The 23,438-nt window shown below is 47.5% G+C and overlaps 1 protein-coding gene and 1 non-coding gene across 10 annotated transcripts; both read left to right on the top strand.

Moving 5' to 3' along the window:
* Positions 1-1,530: 1,530 nt before the first annotated feature.
* RPL26 (ribosomal protein L26) lies at positions 1,531-7,217 on the top strand. 9 transcript variants are annotated; one of them, XM_026005476.2, is made up of 4 exons: positions 1,531-1,594; positions 2,330-2,502; positions 3,998-4,138; positions 7,046-7,217. In XM_026005476.2, the coding sequence occupies exons 2-4, from the start codon at positions 2,335-2,337 to the stop codon at positions 7,172-7,174; spliced, it is 438 nt and encodes a 145-aa protein (XP_025861261.1). In that variant the 5' UTR covers positions 1,531-1,594; positions 2,330-2,334; the 3' UTR covers positions 7,175-7,217. The 9 variants fall into 9 exon arrangements, with proteins under 9 accessions (XP_025861261.1, XP_072586412.1, XP_025861262.1 ...); XM_072730311.1 differs by having other exon boundaries at positions 2,330-2,520; XM_026005477.2 differs by having other exon boundaries at positions 1,581-2,171.
* Positions 7,218-8,182: 965 nt separating this feature from the next.
* On the top strand, positions 8,183-15,307 carry LOC112924879 (uncharacterized). Its single transcript, XR_011995932.1, has 3 exons — positions 8,183-9,025; positions 9,633-9,782; positions 11,049-15,307. It is a non-coding gene; the product is annotated as an uncharacterized protein (transcript).
* Positions 15,308-23,438: the final 8,131 nt, after the last annotated feature.

Genomic DNA, 23,438 nt, shown 5'->3' with positions numbered 1-23,438 from the left:
ACACACAGAGAGACAGAGACACAGGCAGAGGGAGAAGCAGGCTCCCTGCGGGGACCCTGATGTGGGACTCCATCCTGGGACTCCAGGATCACGCCCTGGGGCGAAGGCAGGTGCTAAACCACTGAGCCACCCAGGCATCCCCAAGTTCCTTACTCTTTGACTTGACCTAATGGAGTCCTAGAAATTAGGATCGAATCAGGAAGGGACTGGAAAGAGCTTACATGGGTTCATCTATAACCTATGGGTTCAACTTAATTGGTACAAGTTCCTCTCACTTCTCTGTGACTCAATGATCCCATCTGTACAGTGGGAATGATAATACTGTACCAGCTTCACAAGGCTATTTGGTGGAGTAAAGGAGTTAAAAGGGATGCTAGGGTGGCTCAGGGGTTGAGTGTCTGCCTTTGGCCCATTGTGATCCTGGGGGGATCCTGGGATCCAGCCCTGCATCTGGCTCCCTGTGAGGAGCCTGCTTCTCCCTCCGTCTATGTCTGCCTCTCTCTCTTTCTGTTTCTCATGAATGAATAAATAAAATCTTTAAAAATATATATATTTTTTCTATATATATTTTTTCTATTTTTCTAACTCCTATATATATATATATATATATATATATATATATATATATATGAGTTAGAAATGTAGAGTGAGTGGAAAAGTGTCTCCAGGACTCAGCAAGCTCACTACGTCCTATTATGACCATGAAATGCGTGTCTTCCATCAGTTTGACACTGCATCATTCATTCAATGATAATGCTTTATTCATTCGAAGGAAACGGATCCCCCACCGGCTGCACCGCCAGGCAAGCTGCAGGAGTTAACCCCAAGCACTGCCGCCTGCCCAGAAGCGGTTTGCAGGCACCACACCCCCTTGCCCTGCTTCCACCAGACCTTGAACTGAATGACAGCGGACAGTAACACTCAGAAAGGGGCACAGTTCTCCCCTTGCAAAGGCTCTTTCCAAGTGTGGTCTCGGACCTGCACCCTGGGCATCCGACACCTGCGAGCTCGTTAGAAATGCAGGTTCAGGCCTCCCGGCGCGGGGTTTGGGGCGAGGGAAGGATCGCGGGTCCCCAGCCTCGCAAGGCGGGTGTGTGGCTGCAGCCGAATCTGGGGCGGGGGCGGGGGCGGGGGCGGGCCCCACCCCCACCCCATGGCCCCTCATCGAAGGGCTGGCGAGCTCGGTGTCCACGGAACCCAGGTGACCCGCGGCCGCAGGCCCAGCGTCACCTGGCGGCCGCTACTACAACCTGCCCTTTCTCGGAGAAGGGGGCGCCCGCTCCCTCACCACGCACGGGGGGACAGTCACGCTCTGAGCAGCTCCTGCCACCTGCCCGGGAACGACCCTTCCCGGACCTGCCCAGGGAGGCACCAGGGTCTGAAAGACGCGGTTTCGCAGCTCCTTGCAGTTCCCCTCCAGGCCGCGGGAGGCACTAGTCATCCATTTCTTTCCCAGCTTCCTCTTGTCATTCAAATCCCGCGCCTCTCTCGCTCCTGGCGATGATCAGTCTCGCGAGATTTCTCATAAACTTACAGAACCGGAAGTAGCGTGTGGCTCTCTTCCCTTCTGCGGCCATCGCTGGGGCGCTTGCAGGTGAGTTTTGGCGATGAGAGCGCGAGCAATCCGCGGCCATCCTTTCGCGGGCGCGGTGTCTTTTGACCCCAGAGGCTCGATACTCTTCCGGCGAACGAAGAGCACCCAGGGAGAGCGGCTAAGATGATCTGGACCTGTTTTCCCGCTAGCTTGAGGGCCGCCGGACTCGGGAAGGGACGGGGAGAGGGGATTTGAGAACTCGGCATCGGCGCCTGGAGGGGAAGGGCTCTGTGCGGATGGAGAGAAGTCTAGTCGGCGTCGTTCCTTAAAGAATGGTCTCGAAATAGCTTTCTGTTGAAGCCGGGGGGCCTTCCAGGCCGCGCTTGCCCGAGAGGCGGCTTTTGGGACCCTGGATTTCCCAGGTTTGGGGACGGAGGAAACGCTGCACTTTGTCGGGAGCTCGGTGTCCTCTCACTCGAGTTCACAGCGTGTGGACGTTGTTGGTTTTTGCAAAGCGTGACGTGCTAGTTGAGTGACTGAGTTTGTGGGTCCGGTTTGCTCTCACGCATGGAGGTGCGAATTGTCTTCACTTCCTCCGCCGGGATTTCGGAGGTTCGGAGGGTGTGACCTAGAACGGGTATGTTTGTGGAGGAAGCATCCCGGGAGAACGTGACCGTGTCCTGGGCTTGCTCACCCTCTCAAGGTGACGTTGTTGCCGTGACCTGTCTGGAAACCGGACGACATCGTGCAATCATTTTAAGGGTTTTTAACGCGTCTTTTGCTTTTTCTCTGCAGCCAACATGAAGTTCAATCCGTTTGTGACTTCTGACCGGAGCAAGAATCGTAAGCGGCATTTCAATGCGCCTTCCCACATTCGCAGGAAGATCATGTCTTCCCCGCTTTCCAAAGAGTTGAGGCAGAAGTACAACGTGCGGTCCATGCCCATCCGGAAGGATGACGAAGTGCAAGTGGGTGCAGTGATACAGGTCATCCTGGCGGATGTCCTGCACATCTGGCCTGGAAGAGGGATTGTGTTCGGGGAATGATGCACCAGAGCAGGGTTGCAACAGGAAACTGAAAAATGAAACGGGAGGTGGGGGGCGCCCAGGTGGCTCAGTCGATGAAGTGTCTGCCTTCCAGCTCAGGTCATGATTTCCGGGTCCTGGGATCGAGGCTTATGTCCTACACCCTGCTCATCTGGGAGTCCGCTTCTCCCTCTGACCCTCACCCTGCTTGTACTGTCTCACTGGCGCTCTTAAATAAATAAAATCTTAGAAAATCTAACAGGAAAAAGTATTGATTGTTCCAAACATCACAATGTGGACATAATTAATCAGAAGAGGAGAGATGATTCAGAGCCAGGGCATTGCCCCCCCCCCTTTTTTTTTAAGATTTTACTCGTGAGAGAGCCGGGGATATAGAGGGAGAAGCAGCCTCCATGCAAGGAGACCAGTGTGGGACTCGATTCTGGGATCATGCCTGAAGCCAAAAGCCAACACTCAACCACTGAGCCACGCAGGCGGCCTGCCCCAGGACATTACTTTGTGATGAGCTTTTTCTTGGTGTGGTTGGTCACCAAAGATGCATTTGAGGACAATATACAGAAGTCTGAATCAGAACCCAGATGCAGAAGCCCTAACTGAACCATAGTTTTACGTGGTGGTATTACATTTACCTAGTAAATAAGTCATCAAATCCATTTAAGTGAAGATCTCTGTTTTCTTAGCTGTAACCTGCAGCCGCTGTTGATAAGATTCAGGCAAGTCTCTAAAGCAGCTTGCCTGTCCCCAGTATTATTGGATGAGGTTAAGGCCTATTTAAATAAATAAATAAAAAAAAACGTCCTCAGATAGTGGTTTGGGTTGAGAACAGCCACTGGTTGCTACTGTGCTGGTGCCAGGATTGCCAGTGGATGCAGGAGGTAGTCTCTGTTTTCCAGATCTCTTAATGCGAGGAAATCTGCAGCTGTAAAGAACTACCTGTGCAGAAGCACAGATGTGCTTGTGCCTGAGAAATGTGATCACTAGGACTCCTGGGTAGGAAACTGAAACTGGGAAAGAATTGGTTCCCATGCGTATTTGCTGCTGCCGGTCTGGCACTGAGATGGACGCTTGAATGGGTTGTGGATTTAATCTTACAGCCTCTTGCTTCCTTCGAGATGAAGTAAAAGCTCCTTGTCAACCTGCTATTAAAAGCTGAAGTGTGCTCGTTTTTAACCTTTTACCAAGCCCACTGCTGCTTATTGACCACCAGTTGATGGATGCGCTGTCCATCACTATACTTTGGTTTATTTGCAGGTTAAAGCCAGAGAGAATTACTGGCACGTTTCCGTTAACTGTTAAGTCTTTCAAGATTGAAAGGTCTTGCAGATCTGATGTTTATGTGATTTGTAGCTTTCTTGGTTCACAAGGTTAATCTTAATATTTCTGGGGGTTTTTTGTTGTTTTTTTTTTTTTAATTTAGGTTGTGCGGGGACACTACAAAGGTCAGCAAATCGGCAAAGTAGTCCAGGTTTACAGGAAGAAGTATGTCATCTACATTGAACGAGTACAGCGAGAGAAGGCAAATGGCACAACTGTCCACGTGGGCATTCACCCTAGCAAGGTAGGTATTATTGAGAATGCTCGAGGGTAGAGAAGGAAGTTCCTGGAAGTGTTAGCAAATGTGATAGCTTGTTTGCAGAACCTTCCCAAAGAAATAGAATCCCTGATTTTAGAGGTTCTAGAACGCAATATTTTTTTTTTCTTTTTATCTTTTACAAACCCTTGTGTCAAGGGCGGACTTTCAGTAGATCGCAGGAAGGGAGCCACTCTGCTACATTCAAGACCCCAACCCAGAAGCTGGATGTCTGAGTGGTTTAGGACCAGGTTCTCCATGACCCTGTGTTGCTTGACAGGCAAGGGGGTAGCCCCTTTTCTGACCAAGCGGTTTTTGGTAAGAGGGGTTCTCCACACCGGACCCTGTCCAGCCAACATCCCAACGTGGGCACGGCTTGCCATGCTAGGAACTAGTCTTAAACATACAGTATTTGAATGGAGTTCTGGAAATTTTTTCAAATCAAGAGGTCTTTAACAGTCATCGTATATATTTTATGTATTTTTTCCTCAAAAGTCACAGTGAACAAATCTTAAAATCTCGGAAATACAGTAATTTTTCTAGTAAATGGAGCTGATACCCTGTTGAGTAAGCAGGGGTGCCTGGGTGGCTCAGTGGGTTAAACGTTCGACTCTTGGTTTTGGCTCAGGTCATGATCTCAGGATTCTGGGATTGAGCCTCCCTGTGGGGCTCCCTGCTTGGCACAGTCAGATTGAGATTCCTTTTTCCCTCCCTCCCCTCCTAAAACAAATATTTTAAAAATAAATAAATAAAGCCAAGTAAGTAGTATGGCAACTTTATAACCCTGCAAAGAATTAAGCCATTACAAATGGGAAAACCAAAGCCCAGAAGCTAAGATCTCGTCGATAGTGGTAGTGTTTGAGCAAGGATAGAGATTCTGGTCTGCCATAGTAGGTGCCTGTCTGAGGCTTGAATGTGAATTCTCTGATATTGCAGTCTCTTAGGTTTTTTTCTAACAATTTTTAAAAGATCTTCTGGTGCTGCCATAAATCTGTTTTTTCAAACTACAGAAAAGTTGAAGGGTTGATGGAGCAAAATTCCTGCATCTCTTTGAGCTGGAATTCACTACTAGCATTTCCCACGTTCCTTACCCCCCTGCCCTATCCCCAAAGGATTACAGGCGTGATGACCCTTCCCTTTAATTCTTCTAGTGTGTGTCTCCTGAGAGCAAGGAATTGGGCCGTTTTCTTGGCATCGCCAGTCTTCTATTTGGTCCACCAGTAGATAGGCTGTTGTCCTGGTCACCAGTCCAAGTCCATTCATCGTCTTTTTAAGACAGCACGGTGTAGGATATACCATCCCTTCACTGTGGCTCAGTCCTCATCTGTTATATTTCATTCTGAGGACTTCAGACCTCTAAAGGCTGATGACTCCAACCCAAATATCAATACCCAATTGCTTATTTTGCCTTCTTGGATTTCTAATTGATAACCGCAAACCTAATATGTTCAGACTTCTGAATTTGTTCACTATTTGCCATGCTCACCTTGTATGGCAGCTTGTCTCCACTCATCCCCACCCCCTTAGCTGCTGTCAGGTTATATCCAGAATCCCATCTGTTCCCATCAAAGTGGCCTGCAAGGTCTTACTTGATCCCCTCACCAACCACTTGTAGATGTCCTCTTTTCGTGATTGGTCTACTGGCCTCCTGGCTCCTCCTCCAGCCATGCTAATCGTGGTGTGTCCTCTGTTAGCAGTATCACCTGGCCCACCTGGTAGATTCCACATTCTGTTCCCAGCTTTACTGGGGACAGGGGGCAGGGTCCAGGGATCTATGTTAAGAAGCTCTCTGATTCTTAGGCACACTTAAAGTTAAGAAACACAACCTGTAAAACTTCCAAGTTGTTCTGCCCTGCACCTTTGTACTTGCTGTAACTTTTACCAAAGCAACTCTTCACTTTCTTTAGGTATTCCTTTCTTTTCAGGTATTTGTCTTTATTGTTTCCTTTTTTTTTTTTTTTTTTTTTAAGATTTATTTATGTCTTTGGTAGAGGGAGGAGCAGACTCCCCGCTGAGCAGGGAGCCAGACATGGAGCTCCATCCTAGGACCCAGAAAGATCATGACCTGAGCCAAAGGCAGACATTTAAACAGAGCCACCCAAGTGCCCCATGTTTCCTATTACAGAAATACATTTGACATAATGTGTAAATTAAAGGTGTGTAAGATGTTCAATAGATTTGTATATAAAAGGATTGCCATTGTAGGGATAATTCATACTTCTAATGTGCTATATAAGTATCTTAGCAAGCTTGGTGATTATGATACAATATTGTGTATGTATCGCAACTGTACTGTAAGTTCATATACCCTTAACATCTGTCCTGTTCCCCATCTCTTGCTGACCATATTCTTGTTTTCACAAGTTTGACTTTATAATTTCCACCTATTAGTGACATCATACAGTACTTATGGTCTGATGTCTCTCACTATCCTGTGTTCAAGGTTTCAGGTGTCTGTATGTAGCCTTGTCAGTAGGGCCTCGTTTGATACCCTATAGGATTTAGCCCCTGCTTGGCAGCAGTCCTTAGTGTCCCCATATTGCCCTGTTTTTCTGAATATCAAAGTCTGGTGTGCATCCACTGGATTGGTTTGCGGAAATACAAGCTCTCTGACGGCAGAGATTTTCCTTTCGGTTCAGGTTCCCAGACCTGTATTGGTTCAGAGCCCCCTTACCCTTTTCCTCACCTTCCTTCAGAAGACCTGAATTTACCATCATCTGGAGGCCTCTAACAGATTTGTCACAACATCTGTACTGTGGTTTTATGGGTTGAAGCTAAATCTCTGTTCCAACTTAATGATCCTCAAATTGCAATAGAAACAAACGTGTGTCTGACTTGGTTAGCTCGAGAAGCTGGTAACTGTTGAAAGCCTAGACGTGTTTTATTTTTCTGCAGGTGGTTATCACTAGACTAAAACTGGACAAAGACCGCAAAAAGATCCTTGAGCGTAAAGCCAAATCTCGCCAAGTAGGAAAGGAAAAGGGCAAATATAAGGAAGAAACCATTGAGAAGATGCAGGAGTAAAGTAACCTTATATGTAACTTTAAATAAAAACTTAAAATGAAGAGCCTTTGCTTTCTGTGTGGTGCTTGGGGAAGAATCCTCCCTCCCAGTGAGTGGGTTTGCCACCTGGAGGCAGGCCACCCTGTCCTGTGGCTTGATCAAGTAGAGTGGGTTTTCCATTTGAGCACCAGCTCTTGAATAATCGAGATTAACACAGTCCTGGAATCAGGACTGATAGGTAGTGGGGGTTTCCCCCTTTCGAAGCAGGTAGTATTTGGGGGGCACTGTGGCCCCCAGAGAAAAAGCCCTGTGGGGTCCTGTGTCTCCTGAACGGGTTCTGTCTCACTGCTGCTGGGCTGCAACTAGATGTGCATACAGTGTGTATGTTCAGTCTTGCCGGTGGGCTAAGGCTTGTGTGGAACAGGAGCTGCTGATTTCCAGGAGCGCCTGGACCACTGCCCCGGCCCCCTTACCGTCTTGTTTGTGCCTGTGCTGCTCCGAGGAGTGGCAGTCTCAGAAGAAGTGCTGAGATTGCACTTGAAAGGAATGTTCGTTTTATTTATTTTTTAAGATTTTATTTACTCATGACAGAGAGACAGAGGCAGAAGCAGGCTCCATGCAGGGAGCTTGACGTGGGACTCTATCCTGGGTATTCAGGATCACACCCCGGGCCAAAGGTGGCGCTTAACCGCTGGGCCACCGGGGCTGCCCAGGAATGTTCATTTTAAACGGACGGCACGTGCGCTTCTGCCTTAGCTTGGTGAAGCTTCTAGGTGCAGAATGACGAATGCAGCTTACTTTCCTATTTTCCAGGCTGTAGGCTTTGCCACAACGACGGGGGATCACTGGTCCTGCCGCGGGGGTCCGGGCTTGGTGGCTCGCCCTGCCCAGGTCACGCAGACCGGCCGCTGGTATCCCAGACCGCCAAACGACAGGCGGGGCAGGGCCCGCGCGCGACCCGTCCCGGAGCAGGACAGGGCGCCTGGCGGCCCGCGGCGTCGGGGGCGGGGCTTCCGGCCGACGCCGAGCGGCTTCCGGTGCGAGCTGCCTGGGAGCGCCGGCGCCGGCGGGAGGTGTGGCGGCGGCTGGTCGCGGGCCCGCGGGTGGTGGCGGGGGACAGGCCCCGACGCTGCGGCCCCCGGCGCACCTACCCTCACTGCCTGGGCCTCCCTCGTCCGACTGCCGACCGGCCCGGGTTCGGGGGCCGCCGACCCTCCTTGCCTACTCCCGGCCTCGGAGCTGGAGGCCCTCGCAGGAGAAGGGGTGTGGCCGCGCCCCGCGGGGGTGCAGGGAGGAAGGCTAAGCAGGGGAGGTGGCGCCCGCAGCAGGTCTCCGGGAGCTGGCGGAGTATCTGTCGGCAGGTGCTAAGTGCTTCATCTGCCTTTTCCTCGCTTCTTCATCAGGCGACCGGTACCTCCCCCTGTTGTGGTTAGGGAGCTGAAGCCTCAGAAGCTGCCCGAGGCAGGCACGCAGTCCGTACTAGAGTCGGAAGTGGAATTCCCAAGCCGCCACTCAGTCGTCCCCGCGCACGGCCTGGCGCGCTGCACCTGTACGCACCTGTACGGAAAGTGCCTGCCTCACATCCTCTGAGCATCTTCTGTCTCAGCTCTGAACCCCTCGGCCCTCTGAGGGAATACGGCTGGGTAAATGGCTCAGCCCCTACCTGCTGGGTTGTGTCCACCTGAACCAGTAGACTGCAAATGCAAAGCAGAGCGCTCCAGTGGGTGGCTCGGGCTCTCCGGAGGAGGGAGAGGTGGCAGTCAGCTCCAGCCGCTGATTGCATCAGGAAGGCGGCTGAGTTGAGCTGGGCAGGGATTCGCAAGATCAATGAAGGACATTACAGGTCTGGGACGCTGAAGCGAGGACTCACAGGTAGGTGAGGAACTGAGATGTTTCCAGTTTCCTCCAACCAAGGTCACTTATCAGTTACCCCACGTCACAGATCGCACTAGTAAGCTCACTGCAGTTCTTTCTCTCTCTCTCTCTCTCTCTCTCTTTTTTTTTTTTTTTTTTTTTTGAGATTTGATTTTATTTATTCATGGGAGACACAGAGAAAGGCAGAGACCCAAGCAAAGGGAGAAGCGATGCGGACCCGATCCCAGGATTCCCTGGTCACGACCTGAGCTGAAGGCAGCCGCTCAACCACTGAGCCACTCTGGTGCCCCTGCACTGAGGATCTTAAGCTCAGACTTAAACAGCATTTGCAAACATTCTATTTCTTTAATACTAAAATGTATGTTGCCTTCATATAGTAATTTGGATGTGTTCGTTTAATATAGATTCTCTGTTTTTTCCCCTCAAAGTCATCAGTAAGTCAATGGTTTTATAGTCAATAATGTCTTAGAATCAGGAATATTCTATGGTCAACTAGTGATGGTGAGCAAAGGAGTTTGAAGCCTTTTTAGTGGAGAACCTTCAGGACCCCAGCTTAACTAAGACTCAGAGCTTTGAAACCTTTTCATCTTTCTCTGCTTTTCAGGATTCTGCTCTGCCCCTCGGCTCTACATTTAATGGCTGGGATCCCAGGGATCTTGTTTTCCTCAGATTGTTGTTAACTCCTGTTTTCGTCATGTGAATTCTTCCTGGGGCCGCATCACCATCCTATAACCGGGAGTTCCAAGAAATCTCAGTTGAGTGTCAGATTCTCTCCCTGCAGAATTCTCCAATCATGGTGGAGTGTGGGCCATTTGGCATACCTCTTTTTGGCATGATACTCTGCTGACAAATCTCTCTGCACATAGGTGCAATTTTTCCATTTCTGGAAACAAACCCTGCTGCCTCTCTTCAGAGCCATCAAGCCTGTACCCAAAAGTGTCTCCCAGTCTTGGAATACCCAAGTTCACTTGGACTCTCTGCTTTGTTCCGGAAATATGTGGGCCTTAGCTCAGGCAGTGTCAAAACAGTCTAGGCCTGTAGATCTCCCAGAGGCCAAAACTTGTTTTCCTCACCCACAAAGCTAGACTCATCTGTTGGATTGGAGAGCATTTCTTTACTTCTATTATCTTCCTTATAATATTCCCATGACTCATATTCTGAGCCGTTTATGCTGGCATGCCTCCATTCCTGGTACCTTCCACTGTCTCGCCCCAAGTCCTGCTGTAGCTAGCTGTTCTGTAGCCCAGGCCCCAAGAATGGTTCCTGTGGCAGCAGCTGGTGTCATCTCAAGAGGTAGTGACATTTGAGGATATGACCAAAGATTGGAAGTATTCAGAGGCCTCTGGGAAAGACTACTGCAGGGGAAGATGTTAGACAGTTATGAGAACGTGGTCCCTGAGGGTAAGGACTCAGAATCTTCATTCACTAATCCTCTGTACAGTCAACAGGGAAAACCATCATTCAAAAATTTCCTACCACTTTTCTCCTTGATTCTCCTAAAATGGGGACAGACTCTTCAGCCACAAGAAATGGTTATGTTAATTGTGGGAAGGCTAAAAAGCCCTCCCTGGTGCTAACTTCAAGTTCAGAGTTTGCTGTTATCATGTGTTCCTTCCAGCAACATTCTCCCATTTATATTTTAAAAGTTACTGAAGGAGGATATTAGTCTACTATCTTAAGCATTTCCATTTATCCTCTCTCCTATTCAGTTAATAAAGACCAGTTAGTCTTTGCTTTATGAGCTAACAGTTTGATTTATTCCATTTGCCTAAAGTCTAAAATTACTGCATCTTTGTATATGTATCTTGCTGATTTAAAATTCTTTTGACATGCTCTGGTTTGGGTGATCTTAGCTGGCTTTCTAGTTGCTTTCTGTTACTGCCTTGTACTGTTACTCTGTTATCTTTCTTTTATGTAGTAATCTTCAATAATCAGATGGAAGAGTGAGGCACTTTGTAGGGAAAGTCTTCCATATGGCATAGCAGTGATTTTTAATGTGGTTTCTCTCTCCTCTTCTTAGACTCCTTCTTGCAGTTCTCCTTGATGCCCCAGAAAGCTGGAAGTAACCCCTCTGGCATTTCCAATGCAAGTGATACGGAAATGGAGATACATAACATGAGAGAAAAGTTTCTCATAAGCGTGACAAAGTTAGTAGAAAGCAAAAGTTACAACAGCAAGGTATTTTCCAAAGAAAAGTACTTTCAAACAATAAAGGAAGTCAAAGAAGCTAAGGAGAAGGGGAAGAAGTCATCACGTGACTACCGCCGTGCAGCAAAATACGACGTGATCTCCGTGCAAGGCACAGAGAGACTAATAGAAGCTACTCATGGAGAACATGATCGAATACGATATTACGTGCATAAGGAAGAGTTGTTTGATATTCTCCATGATACGCATCTCAGTATTGGACATGGAGGGCGGACACGCATGCTCAAGGAGCTACAAGGAAAATATGGCAATGTCACCAAAGAAGTCATTGTCTTGTATCTGACACTGTGTAAACAATGTCACCAGAAGAACCCAGCACCTAAGAGAGGTCTTGCCCCCAAGCCCATGACTTTTAAGGACATTGACTCCAGATGCCAGATTGAAGTACTTGACATGCAGTCAAATGCTGATGGTGAGTTCAAGTTTATTTTATATTACCAGGACCACTTGACCAAGTTTATTATTTTACGGCCACTAAAAGCGAAACAGGCCCATGAGGTGGTCAGTGTCCTATTGGATATCTTCACAATTCTTGGTACACCTAGGATGTTAGAATCTGGCAGTGGCGTAGAGTTCACAAACCAGGTTGTTAATGAGCTCAATGATGTATGGCCGGACCTAAAGATTGTCTGTGGTAAGCACCACCCTGGCCAAGGCCCAAGCTCCCTGGAGCGAGCAAGCCATGATGTTAAGAACATGGTAAATGCCTGGATGCAGAGTAACCGCTCACGTCGCTGGGCCGAAGGCCTGAGATTCATGCAGATGGTGAAGAATCAGCTGTTTGACGTTTCCTTACAGCAGAGTCCATATGAAGCGATGTTTGGTTTTAAGGCCAAACTTGGGCTGTATTCTTCACACTTACCCCAGGAAACTGTGGCCGTTTTACAAACAGAGGAAGAGCTGGAACTTGCTGAAGAACAGCTAGAAAGTAGCCTTTGGATCAGGCAGGAAGAAAGGGCTGAGGTTGGGGCAGACCGATCTGATATGGATGAGGACCTCGACCCCACTGCTCCAGAAGCTGCAGAACCCAGCACCTCACAGGGGGCCCCGGGTCTCTTCTGCTGGTGAGAGGGCACCTGCTGAGTGGGCACCCATGGCATCCGTGGGCCCTGCACAGCCATGTGGGAACTGGTGCCATACTCCCCAGGGAAAGGGATATGAAGGCTGCCCTCTGGTTGGTCATATTGTCCATGGCAGTCCTTGCTCAAAGGGGAAAACCAGGTCAGGTCTAGGACCTCGGGCCTCCATAACAAATGATCACAAACTTGGCAACTTAAAACAATAGGAATTTATTCTCTCACACCATTCTAGAGGCCAAAAGTTCAGAATCAGTGTATCAGCAGGGTCTCTTCCTTCTGGAGGCTCTGAGGAAGATTCTGTTCGATGCGTCTCTCCTTTCTCTGGTGGCTCCCGGCAACCCTTGGTGTACCTTAGCTTGTAAAATAAGTCCAGTCTCTGCCTCATCTTTGTGTGGGTCTTTACATGGCCTCCCTTCCTTGACTGTGTGTGTTCTCCTGTGTCTTTTACAAGGACACCGTTGGATACCAAATCTGTGTCACTGGGTTTAAGGCCCACCTCAATCAAGGATGATCTCATCTCGAGAGCCTCACCTTAATTATATTTGCAAAGACCCTTTTTCCAAGTGAGGTCAGATTCACAGGTATTGGGGGTTTGGACTTGGATGTAGCTTTCTGGGGGACAGAGTTCTACCAACTGCAGGTAAGAAGTGTATGTTTGCCTGCAGAACATGAACCAATGGGGTTTTAAGTGTGCTTCTCTGACAATGTCCCAGAAGATGGGGGCATCAGGGCAAAAGATGTAGATGAAGAACAAGTAATGAGAAAAGAGGTTGCTCCAAATACCCTGGAGACTGGCCACCTCAGCATCTCAGCTCTATTTCCTGCTTCAAGGAAAAACATGTGTGCCCTCCATGCTCTCAGAACGGCATGGATAGGGAATTGTGGGACTTGCCTGAAACATATTTGAAAAGTTGATCAGAATGAAGTCAGGGATGGGATTTGGGTCTGAGTCTGCCAGGTGTCTCTGCCTCAAGAATAGAAAAGCATGTCTTTCTGGAACAAGTCAGTACATTCCAGGAAATGACCAGTAGCCAGGGACTGTGGAGCAAAGTGCAAACATTGGCCAGAGAAGAACAGAGCAAGGGCCAGTCAGGGTCATGGTTCAGAGTGAGGAAAACTGACCTAGCCAAGGAGAAGGCTAATGCCTTGCATCTGTGTACTGCTGTGCTCCCAAGGCCCAGATGAATGCCTAATCCATCAGAGGTGTTCAGTAAGGATTTGTTGTGGGAATGAGTCTGCAGAGGAGGACACCGGGAAGGAGAGGGGCCTGCAGTCTGTGTTCTCCATGTACCTTTCCTGCATATTCTGGAACTATCCGGAGCCCATCCGAATTGCCCCTAGAGCTGGTTTCCTCCTCCGTAATGGGCAGTACCTACCCCTACCTGCAGAAGGGGAGACACTGCCTGCCTCACAGCATTGTGAGACCAATGAGGGAATGTGTGTGGAGGAGCTTCTCTAAACTCAAGTTCTATCATGTGAGTTGTCTTTGCTACCAGCAAATCCCATCCCCCCCCCCACACACACACACACACACACGTGAAAGCAGAAGGCCTCGCTCCTTCCTTTGCTGGTTAAACTGTTAAGTTGGGTATCCAGGAAGGCTGCATTATTGTTAGAAAGGAGGCATGCACTTTCCAGCTTGTTTCGGGGGGGCAGAATCTTGCTCCATACTTGGCCAGGACCTCACTCCTGGCATTGCTCCTTTGTCACTCACCCTGGCAGGGTCTGGGAGGCCTGGCTTGACCCATGTTACCCTCATGCTGACCTAGCATCTCCTAGTTGCCAGGCCAACCAGGAAGCCCATCATTGACCCTTGCGGGTGAGAGGTAAGATGGGGCACAGCATCCCTGTCTTCCCCAGGGAGGGGGCAACAAATAACCCAGGTTTCCCGAGCTGCGCTGTTGCCACTCTTCCTTCCCCTTTTACTTCTTAGTTTTGGTGGTGGGAGAGAGTGGTGGGCACCAAGATCCAGTGTGGCCTTAACCCTCCCTGTCAGCATCTGTTCAGAGGCCTACCTGTGCACCACCAACTGCTTTCAGCTTTTGTGTGCAACTTAGAAAAATTATTGCCATCACTCTCAAAATGAGATTTCACAGGGACGCCTGGGTGGCTCAGCGGTTGAGCATCTGCCTTTGGCTCAGGACATGACCCTGGGGTCCTGGGATCAAGTCTCCACATCAGGCTTCCGTTCGGGGAGCCTGCACCTCCCTCTGCCTGTGTCTCTGCCTCTCTCTGTGTCTCTCATGAATAAATGAATAAATCTTTAGTTACAAAAAAATGAGATTTCACATATACCTCTTGAAAACTTAGAAGAGCTGGCAACACCAGGCCTGCATCTTTGCATGGCAGCGAAGAACTGGAGCTCAGTGGTAGCCCCCAGGGGGCAGTCTGCATGTGTGTCCTCCAGGGGCCACCATCTGGCTGTGCAGAATGCCGCACCTGTATTTCTGTGCCTGTTGCTGAAGAAAGGCACGTGGAGTCAGAATACGAACCAATGCCAGAAACTGACCTCTGTGCCTTTAAGGATTTATGTTAAAAGTGGCATTCCACATCAGCGGGAGGGGTGGTATCTGCCAGTCAGTGGTGCTAGATCAACTAGCTGTTCATCAGGGAAAACATGAAGCCTAATTCCTAAACAAGAAATGAAACTATAAAAACACTGGGTGAAAGATGGAATTGTCATGATCTCAGAATGGAGAAAGCCTTCCTGAGCACTACAGAAAATTCAAAAGGCATAAAAGAAAAAGTCCATATATTTGCCCTCGTGAAAATCTCAAATACATATGGAATTTTAGGTATTGTTTTAAAAAGTGAGCGAATGAGGCGCCTGGGTGGCTCAGCAGTTGAGCTTCTGCCTTTGGCTCAGGGTGTGACCCTGGGGTCCTGGGATCGAGTACCACATCGGGTTCCCCGCAGGGAGCCTGCTTCTCCCTCTGCCTGTGTCTCTGCCTCTGTGTGTCTCTCATGAATAAATAAAATCTTAAAATAAAAAGCAAAGATACATGAAAAATATTTGCGGCATCTAAAACCTACTAATTTTTAAAAGGGGACGATGAAAAGAGCAGCCAGTAGAGAGCGAGCAGAGGCTAGCCACAGAAGAAAAAGAACCGGGTAGTTAACACCCTATGTGCCTGTGTGCAGCGGCGGTGTGGAGGAAGAACGCTTGTCATCAGAGCAGGGCCGTCCTTTTCTACGAAACACATTCGAGCTGGGCAAGAGTTTTAATGTTTCCATTGTGCATGCGGGAGAGGAGAAACGTGCTGGTGATCCTGTCTTGAGTGAACAAACCTTACTGATGAGATACAGTGATTGTGCTACGTTATTTTCTAGACCGCTGTATGAGTTTCCTGGGGCTGCCCCCAATAAACTGGGGGCCAAAGCAAGAGAATTGTCTCCTATCACAGCTGTGGAAACCAGAAGTCTGAGATGTCAGCAAGGTTGGCTCCTTGTCAGAGCTTTGGGGAGACTTCCGTGCCTCTTCCAGCTTTGGGTAGCCTCAGGTGAAGTTCCTGTGTATGTCTCTCCATGACCAAGGGTTCCCTTCTTATAAGGAGCCCATTGTGTTGGATTAGGGCCCACCCTAGTGATGTCACTTTAACTTGTTCATCTGCATCCTTTTTTGGAAGTAAGGTCACATTCAAAAGTACGGGTAGGTATGCCTTCAGCATCCTTTTTGGAGGGGTGGAGGTGGGGGCTGCTGTTGAACCCATAGCAACAATTAGAAGGACAGTTTCTTTCAGAGGTAATTTTTATGAGGTGCAGCAACAATTTCTAAAGTCGTGGGTTACTTACAAATCTCAGTATTCAAATAACACTTGCAAGAGCAGATTATACTAATAGAAAACAAAAAGTAACCATTAAAATCATACAGATCTTCGTTTTGCACAGCAAATTGCTATTTTTTTTTTAAGATTTTCTTTACTTAAGAGGGAGAGAGAAAGCACAAGCAGGGGGAGAGAGAAAGAGGGAGAAGGCTCCCCACCCCACCCCCCACCAAGCGGGGACCCGGACGCAGGGCTTGATCCCAGGCACCCTGAGATCATGACCTGAGCTGAAGGCAGACTTATCTCCACAACTCAACTGACTGAGCCACCCAGATGCCCAGCAGATTGATACTTCCCCCCCCCCCTTTTTTTTAAGATCTTTATTTGTGAGACACAGAGGGGCAGAGACACAGGGAGAAGCAGGCTCCCTGCAGGGAACCCGATGCGGGACTTGATCCCAGATCCCAGGATCACGCCCTGAGCGGAAGGCAGTTTCATAATGCAGAATGGCTTCTACCTCCACATCTTTCCAAGACTTCCTCTGTGACATATGAAGACTTGCACTTTTAGGGCTAATCTCTAGAATTCTGGGAGGAGGCCCGTGGAGTTCAGTTTTCCTAGAATACAATGGAGAGCAGGCTGAAAATGATCCCCTCAACAGTGAAGGAAGGATTCTATAGCATCCTTCCATGGAGCTCAGGTGCTGCCTCTGCACGTACCCTGCACCTGCCACCTTAACCATCCCCTGAATTCCAAGTTCGTCCATGAAATGGAGCTGATGATAACCCCAACCTCAGGTGGTGACCCCACATGGTACTTCCATGGTGACCACCAAGAAAGGCATAGAATTGTTGAAGCAGTACAATGTACACCCGAAACCAGTGTAGTGTTGTATGTTGATTACACTTCAACCAAAAAGGCTTTCGTTGAGTAATAATCCCCACATCACAGAGCCACTATGAGGTTTGAGAGAGGGAGCATCTGTACAGGCATGGGTCAGCACAGGGCTCCGTGCCCTCGTGCCGTCGTCCCCTCTGCGTGTTCACACGCACAGCATGTTCTCAGCCCAGCTGGCCCTGGAGCACTGGGTCGGGACACGTTTAGGCCTTCAAGTTTGAGCGCACCGCGGCCGTTGGCCTACCCTCGCTGTTCAGAAGTTGCAGTGGAGCTAGTCAAATACACAGTGGAGCTCAAATACACTTCTGCTTTCTTTGTGTGGGTTTTTAGAGTTTTTTTTTTTTTTTTTTTTTTTTTGAGGGAGGGACGATCCTTGTTTGGTTTTGGGCAGTAAGAATATCTCACATGAGATCTCCGTCTTAACAAATTTTTAAGTATACAGTACAGTATTGTTAACTACAGGCAAACACACCGATGTCTAGAATTTAATCATCTTGCGTAATTGAAACTCTATACCCATTGAATAGCGGCCCCCCGTTTCCCCTCCCCCTAATCCCTAGCAACCACCATTCTGCTCTCTGCTTCTCTGTATTCTGAATATTTTTGGTACCTCATAGGAGCAGAATCCTGCAGTGTTTGTCCTGTATGACTGGCTTATTTACATAATGCCCTCAAGGCTCATCCACATTGTCATATTTGGCAGGGTTTCTTTCTTTTTTGAGGTTCAATAAACCATTTGGGGGCATATAGTACATTTTCTTTATCTGCTCATCTGTTAATGGACATGTGAGCTGTTGCCACCCTGGCTGTTGTGACTAATGTTGCTGTGAGCATGGGAGTGCAAATACCATCTCAAGATCCTGATTTCACCTCTTTTAGATACATGTGTAGACGTGGGACTGCTGGATTATATGATATATCTATATTGAATTTTTTTAGGAACCTCCATATTGTTTTCCACAGTGGCTGCACCATTTTCCATTTGCCCCAGCAGTAGGCCAGAGTTCCCATTTCTCCATATTCTCTCTAACACTTGTTACCTTTTGTGTCTTACTGATAGTACATTCCTAACAAGTATGATGTGGTATCTCACTGTGGCTTTCATTTGCGTTTAGGGAAATGACTAATTATGTTGAGCATCTTGTCATGTACCTGTTGACCATTTGAATGTCTTCTGTGGAGAAATGTCTATTCAAGTCCTTGGCCTATTTTTTTTTTAAGATTTTATTTATTCATGAGAGGCATGGAGAGAGAAAGGCAGAGACACAGGCAGAGGGAGAAGCAGGCTCCCTGCGGGGAGCCCAGTGTGGGACTTGATCCCAGGACTCCAGGATCACACCCTGAGCCACAGGCAGATGCTCAACCACTAAGCCACCCAGGTGCCCAAGTCCTTGGCCTATTTTTAAATTGGGCTATTTGGGGGTTTTTTGCTTTGAGTTGAAGGAGTTCCTTATATTTTTTGGATATCAACCCTTTGTCAGATAAATGATTTGCAAATATTTCCTCCCATAGTGTGTCTTTTCACTCTGTCCTTGAGTGTGTAGACACTTTGTAGTTTGATATGGTCCCACTTGTCTATTTTTGCTTTTGTTGTCTGTGTTTTTGATGTCATCCCCAGGAAATCACTGCCAAGACCAATGCCATGAAGCTTTTCTCCTGTGTGTTCTTCTAGAAGTGTTATAGTTCTGGGTCTGAACATTTAGGTATTTAATCTATTCACTTTTGCTATTAACGGGGGGAGGGAGGGAGGCGAGGAGTGGCTTATTTTCCAGCAAGGCATTCCAGCCTTGTGTTGCAGTTTTTTTTAACACTAGAAAGGGCTATATAATGGTACATGCTGGGCAGCCCCAGTGGCGCAGTGGTTTAGCACTACCTGCAGCCCAGGGCGTGATCTGGAGACCCTGGATCGAGTCCCACGTCAGGCTCTCTGCATGGAGCCTGCTTCTCCCTCTACTTGTGTCTCTGTCTCTCTCTCTCTGCATCTCGATGAATAAATAAATAATAAAATCTTAAAAAAAAATGGTACATGCTATGAATTACTTTCCCAAAGGTCACCAGGGTACCCTCACTTCCTAGCCCACAGCCTCTTACTCAACCCTAATCCATCTTGAACTTCTTTGGGATGTTAAATCCAGTTCAATTATTTTTTTTAAGATTTTTATTTATTTATTCATGAGAGACACACACAGAGAGAGAGAGAGGCAGAGGGAGAAGCAGGCTCCATGCAGGAAGCCTGATGTGGGACTTGATCCTAGGTCTCCAAGATCATGCCCTGGGCCGAAGGCAGGCGGTAAACCGCTGAGCCACCCAGCGATCCCCAATCCACTTCAATTCTTAACTCACCTTCTTTTTAGCTTCCATGAAACTGAAATCTAATGGGTTTTGTCCTACGTAGGTCCACTTGTTCATTCCTCCTTCCACTGAGATACTGTGTTCCAAGAATCTGGGTTTTTGTTCCCTTTCCTCCTCCTCAACCATTTTTTCTAGTCTATATCAGCTAAAAGATTTGTGTGTGCCAAACTCCCTTAACCCCTTCCAAGCTCCAGTCTTCACATTACTTATGGTCTTCTCAGGGCCAGTAATCACCCCAGACATGCTGGAAAAGATAAACTGAAGCACATTAGCTTTTGGAAGAGCTTGTTGGCACAAATATCAATTTTAATTGAGCAGTGCTGACCCAAAAGTGGTTAGGAGTGCTCACCTGATAGGAGCTGGGGCAAGGTTTCACAGGGAAGTCACTGAAGCAAAGCAAGACAATTATGTGATTGGTTATACTTAAGCAGTCACCTTACTTAGAAAGCCTAGTTGGCTGCTTGTGATGGGTTCTAAAGTTTCACTTGCCTGGATTTGAGTTCTTTGGCTCTGGCCTAAGTTTTGGTTTGCTTATGGAGGCTATTATGGTTTTAGCACCACCCCAATTTAATGGCCTCCTTGTTTGAATACTTTAACAATACCCTCTGTGTTCCCAAATTCTGTTAATGGCACCACGGGGTCACCTAAGGCAGAAACCTCAGTAATCCTCAATAACTCATTCTTCCTCACTGCCTGTAGTCAATCATTGGCAGACCATGTCATTCCCTACCAATGGCAGGCTATGTTTTCCAGGCATGGATGCGACTTCTATGATGCATGCCCTTCTAGACTCCCATCAAGAGATGGGTTTTGTCATCTCCTTGAACTTAGATAGACCTGCATTCCTGCCTGGACCAGTAGAGTACAGAAGAAGTAGTGATATTTGTCTTTAGAGATGAAATCACAAATACCATCTCACTGTTTTTGGAATGCTCATTCTTGGAACCAACCACCATGCTATCAGGAAGCCCAGGCTTTCCCTGTGGAGAGGCTCACTTGGAAAGGAACCAATGCCTCCAGCCCTCAGCCCTGGCTAAGCTCTTAGCCAACATCCAGAAACAACTTACCAACCATGTGAGTAAGCCATCTTGGAAAGAGGACCCTCCAGCTCCTGGTTGATCTTCCTCAGATGATGCTGTATGAAACAGAGACAAGCCCTGGCCAAATTGCAGATGTGAATTTGTGAAAAATACATGATTGTAGTTTTAAGCTACTAAGCTTGGGGGTGGTTTGCTATGGAGTAATAGATAACTGATATAATAACTCTGAAATGTCTCTTAAATCTGTTGCCTTCTCTCCAATTCCCCAAGTCAGGCCCCCATTACCTTGCTTCAACTGAGAGACAATCTGCCTCATGAATCTGGTAGTAAAGCTCTGCTCACAATAGTAAGCACCACCGAATGCCGATTTATCTAAAATGCTAAGGTGCTTTGAATTATGTTATTTAATCCTTAACAATTCCACAAAGTAGTTTGAAGCTGAATAAGTTTAAGTAGCAAAGTCACTTGACTTAACTTCTCTCTTTTACAGTGGAGGAAGTGATGCTCAGAAAGGGCATCTATACCAAGATTCGAACCCAAGTCTTTCTAAGTCCAAGGTCACTTCTTGACCTTGCTCATGAATTTCTAGTAGCACCTGTTACTCATGTGGCACACAATGTGGTCATGACACGTGCACAATGTGCAGATTTGGTTCTGTGTGAGGCCTCAAGTCCAGGCATGTTGAATCTTTCCATTGTGCTTGTCTTATGGGGGCAGGAGGGAGAAAGTCAGGCTGTCAGCCAGTCTAGGCTCCCACTGTAGTCACTTACACTTGCCAGGACCTGGTTCCCTCAACCAAAAACAGATGATTGAACCAGCCCAGATTAGAGCTCTCTTCCTGCTCTCTGTGTAATGTGGAAACTGTCCTCTTGTACTTTTGTACTTCCTGCCTCTCTGAGAACCCCAGCGCCTGAGGTTCCCATCAGGGCTCATGTCTCTGCTTCCAAGAAGGTGAGAGAAGATGAGAGACTCAGAGATAGATGCTCTAGCAAATGTTCTCCACCTACCACTTTGTCAGAACTAGCTCTCTGTTGTGAAATAAATGCTTTTCTGCAGTTCTAGAAGGAACACCTTCTTCTGTTATCTCTGAAATGCTGTTCCCAGTGGCTTCATGAGGCCAAGCTCTGGAGTGTCCCTAGTTAGCACTGAGAGGAGCAAAGAAAGTTGCCTGAGAACCTGACTGACACACTTGCTTCCCAATTATGTTGCATGCTATTTGGACATTAGAGCAACAGACCATTAAAGCACGGTTTGCCAAAGCCAAGTTCAATCACCGTGGAGGCTAATCACCTCTGCCCACTTAACCTTAACCTCTTCCAGTTCTGTGGCTTTGAGTTGTAGTATTTGAAAGGGAAGGTTCTGAGGAGTTTGTGTTTTTTTTAAGATTTTACTTATTTATTCATGAGAGACACAGAGAGTGAGGCAGAGACACAGGCAGAGGGAGAAGCAGGCTCCATGCAGGGAGCTGGACGTGGGACTCGATCCCGGGTCTCCAGGATCACGCTAAAGGCGGCGCTAAACCCCTGAGCCACCCGGGCTGCCCGGGAGTTTGTTTTTAAATGGTATTTACACACCTTTCTTCTTGACTTGTGGACATTTTACAGAAATTGATTGAAAACCTGAGATGATTTAAATATGAAAGAGCAAGAGTCCTCACCAGGACTTTTTTTTGTTCAAAAAGTTAACCAATGGCAAAATAGGTTTATCCCTGGAATCTTCTTCTGAGTTTTGTCCAGAATTCTACCCCTTTGAATTTATTGAAATGTGGTTTCTCTTTTAGTTCCTGGTTCCTTTTATTGTTTTTATCTTGGCGCTAATCTCTGTTTACCCAGGTTCTGACATTTCTACCCCAGAATTAATTACCCCAGATGGTCTGCTCTCCTGTGTTTTCCAAGCAAACAAAGTGGGCAGGAAATATGAGTTTCCTGAGCAAATTGGCCTTCCGTTTTAGTATGAGACTTTGCCTTTTAGAAGCTTGCTTATTTTATGTCTACCTTTTCTATTAATAACTGATTAAAGATTTTTTCATTTGGATCTAATTAGATCTTACCTTTTCCCATTTAAAATTTAGTCCTAATATTTTGCCTTTTTCTTCCCTGAGTCTCCTTCATAGAATCCACTGCTCTATTGAATTTGAACTGTGACAGCCTCTCTGTTGACTAGCTCCTTGCTCGGAATAGCTTCTCCACACCTGAAACTTTGGCCTCAGATTTCTTCTCACTTTTAGGCACTTCCCTTGACATGACAGTGTGCGTGAGCTCTCGTGAGCCTTGCCTCTTGGAGTTTCACACAGATGGGTCACTCCTGACCTTGGTGAGTCATTCAATGACCAGAAGTTGCTTCTCTCCTCCACCTCAGCACCAAGTGTGCTGTTCTTTGAAGGATATCACCTCTTTCTGCCTTTCTGCAAGGCAGCAATCCGGAAATGGCTGCCTTAAATGTAGGGACCACTAAGGTCTTCCCTCCACATGTTACCCAGATCACCAATGTTAACCCAGTCCCGAAACACTGCCCCTCTGCCTAAACTAGAGTTAGGCCAGGCTGGACACGGTAGCTTCCTCTCCAGTTGCAGACACTTTCTGTATCAGGAAAAATCTCCCCAAAATCTGTCGTCAGGCTGGACTTTTCCTCTTCTCTCTCTCCTCACACCCCCACTTCCATCCATCCATTCAGTGTCTATAGACACCAACTGTGTGCCAGTCATGCTGGTCTTTGGACACCACCAGGGAAGTGACGGTGGTAGCATGCTAAGTGCTGACTCAGGACACGGCAAAGACTTCCCAGTCTATAAAGGGGAGTGAAAAAAATAAAAATAAAAATAAAAATAAAAATAAAGGGGAGTGAAGGTTCAGTGATGGCCCCACATGAAGGCTGCTCAAGCTGAGTGTTGAAAGATTGTTTGCAGTTCATCTGTGAACATCCTCCATTCTGCCTACTTTGTACCAGAGGACTGCTCTCGGGGGAAATAAGCTTGGCGGGATGGTCACCAGAAAACCCTAGCCGACACCACCTTAACCCAGTGATTAAATTAACATCCCCAGCATTTGTACAACACAGCACTTCTGTGACG

The sequence above is a fragment of the Vulpes vulpes genome, chromosome 12 (assembly GCF_048418805.1).
Source record: "Vulpes vulpes isolate BD-2025 chromosome 12, VulVul3, whole genome shotgun sequence".
Lineage (NCBI taxonomy): Eukaryota > Metazoa > Chordata > Mammalia > Carnivora > Canidae > Vulpes > Vulpes vulpes.
Note: the sequence above shows the minus strand (reverse complement) of the source record. Positions and strands in the feature narration are given on the sequence as shown.